The sequence below is a fragment of the Nansenia antarctica genome (genome assembly GCF_963989245.1).
Source record: "Nansenia antarctica genome assembly, chromosome: 7".
Taxonomy (NCBI): domain Eukaryota; kingdom Metazoa; phylum Chordata; class Actinopteri; order Argentiniformes; family Microstomatidae; genus Nansenia; species Nansenia antarctica.
Genome location: NC_137677.1, coordinates 1,837,481 through 1,850,775, shown reverse-complemented (window position 1 = coordinate 1,850,775; position 13,295 = coordinate 1,837,481). Strand labels below are relative to the sequence as shown.

The following is a 13,295-nucleotide window of genomic DNA, read 5'->3' as shown; positions in this document are numbered from 1 at the left end:
CACATACCTCCTGGAGGAAATAGCCATTGACATGTTTGTCCTGACAAAATACGTATGATGGAATATACCCACGGTGCAACTCTGTAATACGAGAACGTGGTCCAGTGAAACACACAGAGCAAGCAGCCAGCCCTCTGTTGGTCGGTCTGACATTTGGATTTATTATCGTTCAATAAGTTGGTCTGGTCTCCTCACTCAGCCCTTATGTGCTTTTAAAGTAAGATGAGATCGTATAAAAGTCTACGTTGGCCAGAGTTGAGGCCAAAGGGGCGGCTGTGTCTCAGGAGGTAGAGTCGCCGTCTAATGATCACAAGGTTGGCAGATCGGCGGTTCGAGTCGAGCCCCGGCTGGCCACATGTCGAAGTGTCCTTGGGCAAGACACTGAACCCCAAATTTGCTCCCAGTGAGCGGGCCGGCCGGCGCCTTGCATGGTAGCTTGCCGCCATTGGTGTGTGAATGTGTGTGTGAATGGGTGAATGAGAGGCCGTTGTAAAGTGCTTTGGAGCAGCAGAAAAGGCGCTATATAAGTGCAGTCCATTTACCAAATGAAGAGTATTATATTAGTAAGTCAAACCCATGTGTGGTTTCTGATCTCAAAGTTCCTCTTCAGTGGTCATAAACATTCGCAGCCTATGCAAGCATGTTAATTGTCCACTTCTAGCTCCCTGCGGTCTGTTCTGTCAGAGTAGACCACACCTGGCGTAGTGAGGATCTAAACTCCTTTCCACCGCCACCTCTAGTAGAACCATATGAGACCAATCAGCTTGCCACAGTCACCGTGTCAGATTGACTGTTATAATTGTGGAAGCCTGCAGATGGGGCAGAGGAAATGCGTCTCACCAGGGGCACAGCGATTGGGCAACAGTGGAGACCCGTTTCAACTAGGCCTCCCCCACGTGTCCAATGAGAGGGCCTGGGAGCATGTGCTGTCGATGAGGCCTGTAGATGATTAACAATAACGCTTGATGCGATTGGATGGACACTTGGACGTGTTTGTATTCTGTCCATAGATGCTCATACCGTCCACGTTGCCCCAGTGGCTGGTTTTTAAAGTAGAGTAGTGAAATTAGGAGTCTGATGTGCATGAAGCGATATTTGTGACTGACGCATAGTCAGTGTTACGTGTGCCTCTCTCTCGGGCTCACAAAGTGTTCTTGTTTATTGAACGGTCTTTGTTCTTACTTGATCCCTATGTTGTGGGGCGGCTGTGGCGCAGGAGGTAGAGCTGCCGTCTAATGATCGCAAGGTTGGCAGATCGGCGGTTCGAACCCCAGCTGGCCACATGTCAAAGTGTCCTTGGGCAAGACACTGAACCCCAAATTGCTCCCAGTGAGCGAGCCGGCGCCTTGCATGGTAGCTTGCCGCCATCGGTGTGTGAATGAGTGTGTGAATGGGTGAATGAGAGGCTGTTGTAAAGCGCTTTGGATAAAGGCGCTATATAAGTGCAACATTTACATAGGTAAAGGTTAGAAGGCTCCATAATTGTGGGAGCTGTCCATGGTGCTGAACTAGCTCACAGTGCATTTTTTCATTCATGATGATACAGTATGCCCTTCATCCCATTTTAATTGTGTGTGTGTGTGTGTGTGTGTGTGTGTGTGTGTGTGTGTGTGTGTGTGTGTGTGTGTGTGTGTGCGGTGTGTGTCATATTTAGTTAATTACATAACAAGCCAGTCTTTGCACACACAAACACCTACCCCCTGGAGGAATAATAATGTTGCTGTAATATTCTAGAATGTTACACTGAACATTCTAGACAGGAAAACAAAAGGCTATGTATGAACACTAATACAGGCAGTTAACAACAGTATTACATACGACACCACCAGCATATAAATGTGCCTTGGTAACCCTGGTAACCCTATAGTAAATTATATTGTTGTCTTCATGTTCCAGCTGTGTTTTAGAGCTTCTTTTAGCATGACTGCTTATTCTGATATTGATAGTATTCACCAAATATAGATTGCATTACCTTATCAACATTACCAAACAGCTATTCGGTTGTTAAGTCGTGACGTGTTTCCGGGTCCAACGTTGGCTGAGGTGCTCTCTTCGAAATGCCTCAGTAATAATAATAATTCATTATATTTATATAGCGCTTTTCCGAGGCTCAAAGACGCTGACAATATGTGGAAAACGGGAAAGTGCTGTGTCCCTTGTTGTATGAATAGATCCCAGTCTAAAAAACGATTGAACTGTCATTCTAACACTGTAGTACACTGGTACTCTGGTTTGGACCCGGAAATTGCTAAACGTCACGTTTGACGTCAGACTTAACAACCGAATAGTATTAGCCTCTAACCCCGTCCCCTCATTTGCTGTATATAAAAATGACTGACACGTTGAGGTCCTTTCCTGCTCTCTGTGACTTATGTTCAATTCTCATCATCACCTGGTGTATAAATAGCCCAGTGCTATAGCCTATAGGTAAGTCAATAAAAGTAAGTAAGTAAAATGTATTTATACAGCACCTTTCCCAGACCAAGGGTCACAAAGTGCTTTACATAACAAGGAGGAAACACAAATAAAACATAATACAAGAGCGAAAGCCACAGCAGGTTAAAACAGGAGGCAAAACAAGTGAACATAAAAACAAGTAACAGACAACAGTAGTAGCCTAACAGCATCAGCAGGACACAGAAAGACAGGCCCTAGGGGCTATCCAAAAGCCTGTCTATACAACACAGTCTTTAGCTGCTTTTTAAAAACCTCGACCGAGCCAGTTGATCTAAGATCCCAGGGCAGAGCATTCCAGAGCCTGGGAGCCACGGTTTGGAATGCTCCATCACCCTTGGTCTTCAATCTGGCAATCTGCCTCTACAGATATACCATATGCATACTGTTCTATTTGCATGTGGAAATACTGCATGACAAATATGGCGCTATACAAATAAAATTTGATTTGATTTGATTTGATATGAAGCAAGAGACAACATAAAAAGGAAGAAAGAGTGGATCATAAGTTGGTTATTTTTGGAAACTGTTTATGTCTGGCTCAACGACCAGTCGCCCAGAGGACGTGTTAAAGTTAAAACAAAGGGGTCATTGCAAGAGTAAAATAATGTGTAAACGTAGAAAAAAGCCTACCATTATTATCTTATTTTGTTTCCTATTAAGGGACTATCATATAATGATTAAAGCACTTTGAGCTGCAACGTTTGCAGGAAAAGCGCTATAAAAATAAAGTTATTATTATCATCATGTAAACAGTCCTGTATCCCATTGCCCCACATTTGAGAAAACCCAGACCCTCCTCTGCAAATGAAAAAAAGGACTATGACTGATGACCACCAATATAGATTATACCTCATAGCACGTAGTTAGATCACATATGACATCAATGCACTGCATTTACATAACAGCCCAGTAGTCTAGTCTTGAACTCTTCTCTGGGGACTGAGATAGCATGGCTCTAGGTGTTCATGCAATACCTCGTTCTCACCCCAAACAGAGGTCAGCACCCGGAGAGAATATGCCAGTCTGTCACCCTGACGCAGACTCGCAGAGAGATAACAGGCGATGTGATGATGTCACAGGACATGACATGGTCTGTTATGACACTGTCTGCTGGCTCACGTTACTGAGTGCTGTACGCAGAGAGAGGTTGCCATATTTCACTGTGTTTGTTGTGACAGCTCTCTCATGTAATGTAGCTGACGTACTTCCTCAATCACTTTGAAGCCATATTATATTTTATTCAGATGTCTCTGGCACGGTTAGCTTGACACTGAAATAAACATAAGCTCGTCGTTGCTACTGCCTCATATGTTTATTTATTTTTTTATAGTTGTTTGTAAACTGACATGGTTTTTATAGTTGTTTGTAAACTGACATGGTTTTTAGAGTTGTTTGTTAACTGACATGGTTTTTATAGTTGTTTGTTAACTGACATGGTTTTTAGAGTTGTTTGTTAACTGACATGGTTTTTAGAGTTGTTTGTAAACTGACATGGTTTTTAGAGTTGTTTGTTAACTGACATGGTTTTTAGAGTTGTTTGTAAACTGACATGGTTTTTAGAGTTGTTTGTTAACTGACATGGTTTTTAGAGTTGTTTGTTAACTGACATGGTTTTTTAGAGTTGTTTGTTAACTGACATGGTTTTTAGAGTTGTTTGTTAACTGACATGGTTTTTAGAGTTGTTTGTTAACTGACATGGTTTTTAGAGTTGTTTGTTAACTGACATGGTTTTTAGAGTTGTTTGTTAACTGACATGGTTTTTAGAGTTGTTTGTTAACTGACATGGTTTTTAGAGTTGTTTGTTAACTGACATGGTTTTTAGAGTTGTTTGTTAACTGACATGGTTTTTAGAGTTGTTTGTTAACTGACATGGTTTTTAGAGTTGTTTGTTAACTGACATGGTTTGGGGGATTTAGACAATAATAAAGACAGGCTCCTTGTTTCACTTGTTAAACAAGAAATGCCAAACTACTGCATGTCGCTAACAGTGTTATAATACACATAGCAACTACATGTGTGTTAAATACTCAACCTCAACACAGACACACCGATATATAGTCCCCTCATTATGTCGTGTCACTTATGAGAGTGATTGGAATGGTACCATGTGTCATTTTCCTCTTGAAAGTAGTTCACCCCTCACTAGAGGAGGTCAGCATATACACACACACACACACACACACACACACAGACACACAGACACACAGACACACACACACACACACACATACACACACAGACACACACACACACACACACACACACACACACACACACACACACACAGATTACATTTTGTGTTCCAGTTTGACTGCATTGTAAGCATTAGACTCCTGCTGAAGCCACCTTTTTGTCTTGCTCAGCAATTCTTCACGTCACACACATGTACTATACAGTATGCTGCCTACTGTACAGCATAGTGCATCATGTGTTCAAGTGTGTTTCAGTAGGGTCACAGTAAGACGTCAATTAACCCAGTAAATTGGGCCAAGGGAGTGGAAAAATGTGTTGATGAAATATTAAAATGAGATTCCCTCTCGCCTGCAATAGTAGTGGCTGACACACTTAGGCTACGTCTGAATCTGGGATGCTTTGAAAATGCTTCATTTCCTGATAATATATTGGGAAACCATTCTGGTCCCTCGCTCAGTGCCCCTATAAACAGCATTGGGTGTTAGGGACTTCAATGATTGGTGCCGTGGTGCTGAGAGATGGGATGGATGTAGAAGGATGTAGCTCTCTGATAGATGGATGTAGCTCTCTGATAGCACTAGAGGAGCTCGTCTGTAATGGACATGTGGCATGGCGTCACCACAGATGCTTGCGCATTGATAAATCCAGAGGATATGGCATAGCTCTCTGCTGAACAAGCCATTTCCCCCCCCCCCCACTCTCTCCACTCAGAGGAGCAGGCCAATGCAAATTGCATCCGCTTGATTGCTGCGTTTTGTTTTTTTCTGCCTTCCTGGAGTGCACTCGGAAAAGCATCCCAGGGTATCTGTGGAGAGGGGATGGAGGGGAGACGAGCTGAGTGGTGAAATAACTTGTACACAAATGGTCCTGTCGTCTCAGTACTCAGTGTCTCTCTTGCCTGTGAGAAAACGAGACAACTGCCATGTTAGCCGATGATGATTTTTGAGGTCAACCGTGTTTGAGCTCGTGGTGGAAACAGTTGCCTTGGAAACCATAATCAGTCACAGACAGTCAGTGCCTCGAGATCTTTCTGTCACTTACGTACCTAGGTGATGAGGCGAGTTTAGACGTTGGCGTTCTATAGACAACAGAGTTGTTGAACGTGATTGGCTGGCCACCCTGAATGCATGTGTTGTTACCGTATGCGTTGGAGTTCAAGTCGTATGAGGTCGTTTTTATTCGTGATTCAAAAACGAGAGACGAGACATGACAAGACGTGATACGATGATGAGATTGTCTGAGGCAGTGAATGTCATTTCTGATTTGCGTTAGTTTAGTTTTCAGCCTGAATAATTGACTAATTTTGGTAGAATTTGTTTAAGTGTTGTTGAACAGAAGTGTTGAAAAGCTGAACAATCTGTCTCTCTTCAGAGAACTGGAAAGCACAGAGGTGTCGGCGGCATGCGTTCAAACAGCCGGAGTCACACAAGGTATTGGCCCAAACCCTGTGTGGGCGCGCTAGCAGAGAGCTTGTCGTCAAGGAGATGAGATTTATTAATATAATTCTCACTTTGCTTCCTCTCTCTCCGTTATTTTTAGCTTGAAAGCTGCGTCGGTTCCCTGTAATTTCTCAATCAGAGGTTATTTTTGCATAATGTCAGTTAACCAGGTTTATGTTGTTAAGTGCTCTCCGCCAATAAACACGAGCTTCCTTCTGCTGTCCTTGTGCGGAGGCACTTGTCCCCTATAGCAACAGGTGAACTCTTTAGAGAGCCGTAGACACGAGTCTTCCATTCTCAAGACAGATATCCCTCTGTAGTCTTCATCAGAGTTTACCCATGTGGTGTAATTATTTACTTTAGTCACCGTGAGTCAGCCAGAATGTCAGCATCATTATGCATAAAAAAACAGACTTTTTTTAATGTGTTTACATAATCCACCTCTTTCTGGAGAGAAGTGGTACCCTTGCAGACTCCTGCTGTGTCTTAGAGTCTTGCAGATGTATATACAGTAGAAAGGCTCTGTCAATAAGTCAGCTACATACAGTAATCCACCAAAACCCCTCTTGAGTTTGGACCTCAGGGGGACCCCAGCCTGAAACATGTGTAGCCTTCCATGACGACGGCACACAGGGTCTCCGTGCTCTTGATCTGATACTGTACTAAAATACTGCGTGGAATATGAGCAATAGAGACTGATTTCAATGCCAACTTTACAGTCAACTAAAATCAGCCGCCAATCTGGAATAGTTGGGAATAGTTACCTGTCCTTTGCTAAAAAAAACAACAACAACATTTAAGTTATTTCGGTTCCTTACAGCTTCACAGGAAATATTTAGCATTTAGAGATTATCAGAATAGGAAATTTGGATACAGTTTGAGGCTACTGCTGCCATCTCTCGATTGTGACTCTTCTTTCTTATATATGTTACGGTACATGTGGGAATACGGTACATGTGGGAAAACTAGGGTTAGGGTTGGGTGCTACGTCGACTTGGTACATGCTGGCATGTCTAACCCTAACCCTATCCCTACTCCCAAACCTAACCCTAACCGTATCACCCTATCACCTAACCCTAACCCTAGTTTTCCCACATGTACCGTAACATATACACAACTCTGGAGAAACCCCCTCCCTCACTTGGGGGTCTCAGTGCTATTCCTCCCTCCCCTGGGGGTCTCAGTGCTATTCCTGCATCCCCAGCAGACACCCCGGTGTTACGTTGACGTAAACGATGTTTGACTGGCGAGCGGTATCCATGTCTGTGTAGGGCGATGTGAAGCTCTCAGAACAGGTAGCCATGTCTGTGTGTGGCAATGGGAAGCTCTCAGAACAGTCGATGACACCACAATCTCATCCTCCCACTGGGCGTCATTTATTTCTCTCTCTGTCTCTCTGTCTCTCTCTGTCTCTGTCTCTCTCTCTGTCTCTCTCTGTGTGTCTCTCTCTCTCTCTGTCTCTGTCTCTCTGTCTCTCTCTCTCTGTCTCTGTCTCTGTCTCTGTCTCTGTCTCTGTCTGTCTCTCTCTCTCTCTGTCTCTGTCTCTGTCTCTCTCTGTGTCTGTCTGTCTCTCTCTCTCTCTCTCTGATGAGATTATGATTCAAATAAAAACCCTGACAATTTCACGCTGTCTATATATTATTTAGTGTTAGTGTATAACTAACCCCCTTTATGTTGTTTGGGAATTAAATGACACTGCTATATGTTCCCATCTCATTGTCATTGTACTCTAGGTTGAGCAGAGCTGATGTTCTAGATGTTCTGTCCTTGATGATGTCATTAGCTGACAACTCTATACTTTCTCTACATCCTTCAGCTCTACATCCAATAGTTGTACACTGACCTTCGGTTGATGCATAGTACTTTATTCCCCCAGTAGCACCACCATCTGTAGCCTTACTGTAGAAACACTGGCGCAGCCCGAAGCCTTCGTAAGCTGTCGCCTTTTAAAACAAACATTATGAATTGAATCCCGGAGGAGATCTTTCATTCCAAACCTAATGTTAAAGTAGAGGATCGGAAAGGGATGAATATTTTAGGCCTGCAGTTTTGTTTGGCTGGCCAGCTACACTATCGTTTTTAAATAATTTAGTTTATTTTTCATGTCAGGGACTTCAGTTAAAGAGGTACGCGTGGAGGGATTCAGCGTTCTTCGGGAATTCGGAACATCTTAAAATGGGTTTCTGTGAAAATGGTATCCTGGCTCTCACAGATATTGAAGTAGCCTACACATGTGGAAGCGAGCGCATGTTAATATGAAGTGGTACTGTTGAAAACACTACAAATGAATTCTCATACAAACAGAATGTCATATGACTGTATGAAGTGTTGACTTTGAGATGGTGTGTGTGGTCCTGGACCCAGCTGGGCTCCGTCTCTGTGTCTGTTGTGTCAGTAGCATCACTACCAGGCTAGGCTGAGTCACCCAGAGACCCACACTGTTACTGCTCATGGTATGTTAGAGTAGTATGGGGCGGCTGTGTCTCAGGAGGTAGAGTCGCCGCCTAATGATCACAAGGTTGGCAGATCGGCGGTTCGAGCCCCGGCTGGCCACATGTCGAAGTATCCTTGGGCAAGACACTGACACCCAAAATTGCTCCCAGTGAGCGGGCCGGCCGGCGCCTTGCATGGTAGCTTGGCCGCCATTGGTGTGTGAATGTGTGTGTGAATGGGTGAACGAGAGGCCGTTGTAAAGCGCTTTGGAGCACAGGCCACAGGAGAGACTTTATTGAGGGTGCTGAATGCGTCTCTCTCTACAGGGGGAGTAGAGAGAGTTACGGCACCAGAGAGGAAGGTGAAAACATCTCTGAGGGGACTCGAAAAACGGCTCTGCCAAACCTCGTTACAGGGTCAGGATTTTTCCCAGTAGGAGCGTTTCCTCTCATTACCTGCTCAGTCCCTCTATTCCCAGCAGAATTCACTTTCACCTTCACAACATGAAAAAAAGTGACCTAAAATAGAACATGGTCTCTCGATGTTTCATCTCATGCTGTTCTTTGAGACGTCTCGTTTTGAGAACGTAATCCAGATATCTGTGGGTGATTGGACTCGATTGGCCCAGTGGGTCTTACTGGGCCAATCAAAATGTATATAAATCTCTTCCAGGAAAAGCTGTCGTTTATGAGAATGAATGCAACAAACACTTTATGAATGAATGAATGGTCTTTATTGTCATTGCTATAGTACAGGTACCAAACAACGAAATTTAGGAGGGGTGGCTCCCCTGGTGCTAGGAAAGAAAAAAACACAAGAAGGGAAGGAGCTGGTTTACATAAATAAAGGCTATGTACACTATCCACTATACTATACTGTACAGATAGACGACTAGGGTTGTCATATTGCACATAGTGTTATTGCACATTCATTTAAAGTGTCGCAGTTTGCAGGCTTGAAATGTACATATGTGCCTCAGCACTACACCTGATTGTTTCAGTCCAGCAGCTGCCATCAATCCGCCCAGACTGTCCAGTTATAACCACATGCACATTTTATAGATCCACCTGGTAGGATATACAAAACCTAAAGAGAAAATACTATGTGTGCCATATAGGCCACCGTACTGTATGTTGCACAGCACATACACAATCCTGGTGGCCATGGAATATTATCATTGCTGTTGATTTTACTTAGGTATTTCGGGAACATTTCCATTACATTACACATTTAAATTGCATTTACATTACAGCTTGGAATAACCCTCACCCTAAATACTGAAAGTTACCATTAAGAAGAAAGACAACTACCTAAAATAATTACTTGGAAACTGCAGTCCAACTTACCTTGTAATAACACTGCCATTACCCACTTAGAGGTATTTCAATAATTAATACTCCCATGCTTATGTACAATACTGAAGTCTTCATGCAGACGTTTGTCAAATTCACCTGAAACAATTAGACAGTAGCAGAAATAACTTAATACTACAGTGTACTATGGTAAAGAGACAGTCCGTCATCTCTGATGAATGTGCTATTGTGTCAGTACGTAGATCGAAATAGATGCATTCTCAGCACAACCAAAGTGTTTGTTTATTCCGGTACTAGGCTTGCTTATTTATTCAAAACTATTTCAGGAACCATTTCGGAATTAGTCAGCAGAACACAACACGCGTACATGTGCTATAGAGGTCCATTAGAAGCCTTGATGGCTCCACCACTGTGGAACCGGTCTTGTATCAGAATGCTTTCTGAATTATTCACAACCAGATTTCATAGAGTATGTGGCTCTTACTCTTAACTGTTCGAGCGCTGCAGGATATTACTGAACAGTACAGATTGTGTTCTCTGCTCCCCAAGCATTATAGACAGAAAGCGCCGTTATAATTCAACCTATTTAGAGACATTCTATAGCTATTAGCTACCCCATCTCTAGCCCTGACGGAACGACTACACATCCCTCATAATGGTAGTCCAGGCACCAGAGGGGAATCAGGACATTCACCTTGGTCTTCATTTCATCTGAGCTTCTTGACTTTAGTTTGCAGTACAGGGGGGCGGGCGGCTGTGGCGCAGGAGGTAGAGCGGGCGTCTAATGATTGCAAGGTCAGCAGATCGGCGGTTCGAACCCCAGCCGGCCAGATGTCGAGGTGTCCATGGGCAAGACACTGAACCCCAAATTGCTCCCAGTGAGCGGTGCCGACGCCTCGCGTGGTAGCTTGGCCGCCATTGGTGTGTGAATGCGTGTGTGTGAATGGGTGAACGAGAGGCCGTTGTAAAGCGCTTTGGAATAAGGCGCTATATAAGTCGGTCAATTTACCAATTTACCAATACAGTATGCAGTTACCCAAGACCTCTAGTAGAGACACTGAAGCACATGTTGTTAAACGATGTCTAACTAGTCTAACAGACTGTTCACAGCTTAGAGGACAAGATGGCAGGTCTTCACAAGCCCTCGGGGGTATAAAAATGTACACGCAGATTAGACACACAAGCAGTCATACACACACACACACACACACACACACACACACACAGACACACACACACACACACACACTCACAGGCCACACTGTTTCTCATGTTCATTTTATTCATTAGCTCTTATGGATACATTGAACAATGTTTGGCAGTGTTCTCAGTCTATTCTGACTGAAAAGCATTATCCAAGTCTTCATACAGTAGAAGTTGTTTATTTCTTCATTAAATCCGCAGCGTTTTGGCACGGTGAGGGTAAGCGGTCGGTCTCCCTGACTGAAACGTAGTATCGATGCTGTCGCTGCAGTAACGGAAATCTATAGTCTGAGGGAACGTGTGGGACTGCTGCTCTGAATGGCTGAGGGGGGCTTCAACACTAGTAGACAGGTCTTAAAAAACGACTGCCCTGGGCTGGGCTGGTTGTTTTGAATCAGAGTTGTTTGACAATTCTATAAATATCACCCTGACAATAGGAAATCTATTTCCACGAGTCAGTCTGTGAATTTCTAGCTTTGACCTTGGCGGTCTGGTCTTGTGGGGTAGTCAGTGACCCCCTGAACCCAGTTTTTGGTGGCGCAGGAGGTAGAGACGCCGTCTAATGATCGCAAGGTTGGCAGATCGGCGGTTCGAGCCCCGGCTGGCCACATGTCGAAGTGTCCTTGGGCAAGACACTGAACCCCAGATTGCTCCCAGTGAGCGGGCTGGCGCCTTGCATGGTAGCTTGCCGCCATTGGTGTGTGAATGTGTGTGTGAATGGGTGAATGAGAGGCCGTTGTAAAGCGCTTTGGAATAAAGCGATATATAAGTGCAGTCCATTTACCATTTTGTTGTGACAGTGTAGGTCGCCCAATGAGATCTCAGAGTTGGGTCAAATAACTACATTCTTATGGAATATTCATTGTGATGGCGGGCATAGTGAAATGCCGGAATATCATACTTGTTGTTGACATTTGAATAGAATTTACAGTAACATTTCGTGAGCTTAGAATTATATGGTTCTATCTCCGTCTAGGGTAGTTCAGAGATATTGAGCGTCAAAGTTTTTACATTCCATTATATTCTGTGAGATGGAACCTTTGTATTTTATTCATTACTAACTAAAAAATGTCAACATTTAAAAAATAACACCACACAGGCATTAATAAACACCTAATGGATCAGATTATGTAAAAAAACCTCTATTTTGACAAAAATAACCTTATAATCCTAACGTCACGATTTTATGATGTCAGTCTAAGACACGTTAAGATCTTCGACATGGATCGGTTGATAGATTTCATGTTGTCATGGTGTTTTCACGTTTTAAGTGTCCCATGTGTGGTTCTCTGGCTCTCCCCAGGACTACACGTTGACCATGTACTTCCAGCAGTACTGGAGGGATAAGAGACTGGCGTACGCAGGGATCCCCCTCAACCTGACACTAGACAACCGGGTGGCAGACCAGCTCTGGGTCCCTGACACCTACTTCCTCAACGACAAGAAGTCCTTTGTGCACGGCGTGACAGTGAAGAACCGCATGATCCGACTGCATCCTGACGGCACGGTCCTGTACGGCCTGAGGTGAGTAGTTTGATGTGATAAATGGTAAATGGACTGCACTTACGTATATAGCGCCTTTATCCAAAGCGCTTTACAACGGCCTCTCATTCACCCATTCACACACACATTCATACACCAATGGCGGCAAGCTGCCACGCAAGGCGCCAGCCCGCTCACTGGGAGCAATTTGGGGTTCAGTGTCTTGCCCAAGGACACTTCGACATGTGGCCAGCCGGGTCTCGAACCGCCGATCTGCCAACCTTGCGATCATTAGACGGCGGCTCTACCTCCTGCGCCACAGCCGCCCAATGTGATAACTTCTTTCTGTTGCTTGATTTCCATTCCAATCCAGTTAGGCTGTAGTTAGATAACAAAATAACCTTCACACATAAATGAAACATGTTGTTGTGTTGTATAGGCTGTAATCTTCAATGTGCAATACAGAAATATCATAGCATATTCATTTGAACATGGTATATAGACAAACAGTAGACTGGAAAGACTGCAGTGTCCAGTGTAATGCACCAGCAGAGCAGCACTTTACCATGCAGGAAGAGATGGAGCTATGCTATCAAGACAGAGATCTCAGTAATCGATAGCGGAAGAGAGAGTGTTTCATTTGCTTGTCTGTTATGAAGCCCTTAATGGACCAATGCTCATGAGTTTATGGTAATGCACAGGCGGGACTGGGCTCACCCGCATGTATTCAGCCTGGAAGTAAAGCTTGGAAGTCACTCTGATGCAAACATGATCT

General features: G+C 44.0%; 1 protein-coding gene across 2 annotated transcripts in view; it reads left to right on the top strand.

The window, feature by feature from the left end:
* The window catches only part of gabrb3 (gamma-aminobutyric acid type A receptor subunit beta3), a gene marked incomplete at both ends in the record, with an annotated part of 57,860 nt that overhangs the window by 32,142 nt on the left and 12,423 nt on the right, over positions 1–13,295 (top strand). For both annotated transcript variants that reach the window (XM_080536202.1, XM_080536203.1), the window contains one exon: positions 12,342–12,562. In XM_080536202.1, coding sequence (XP_080392328.1) covers positions 12,342–12,562 — 221 coding nt within the window. The remainder of the gene's footprint in view (positions 1–12,341; positions 12,563–13,295) is intronic.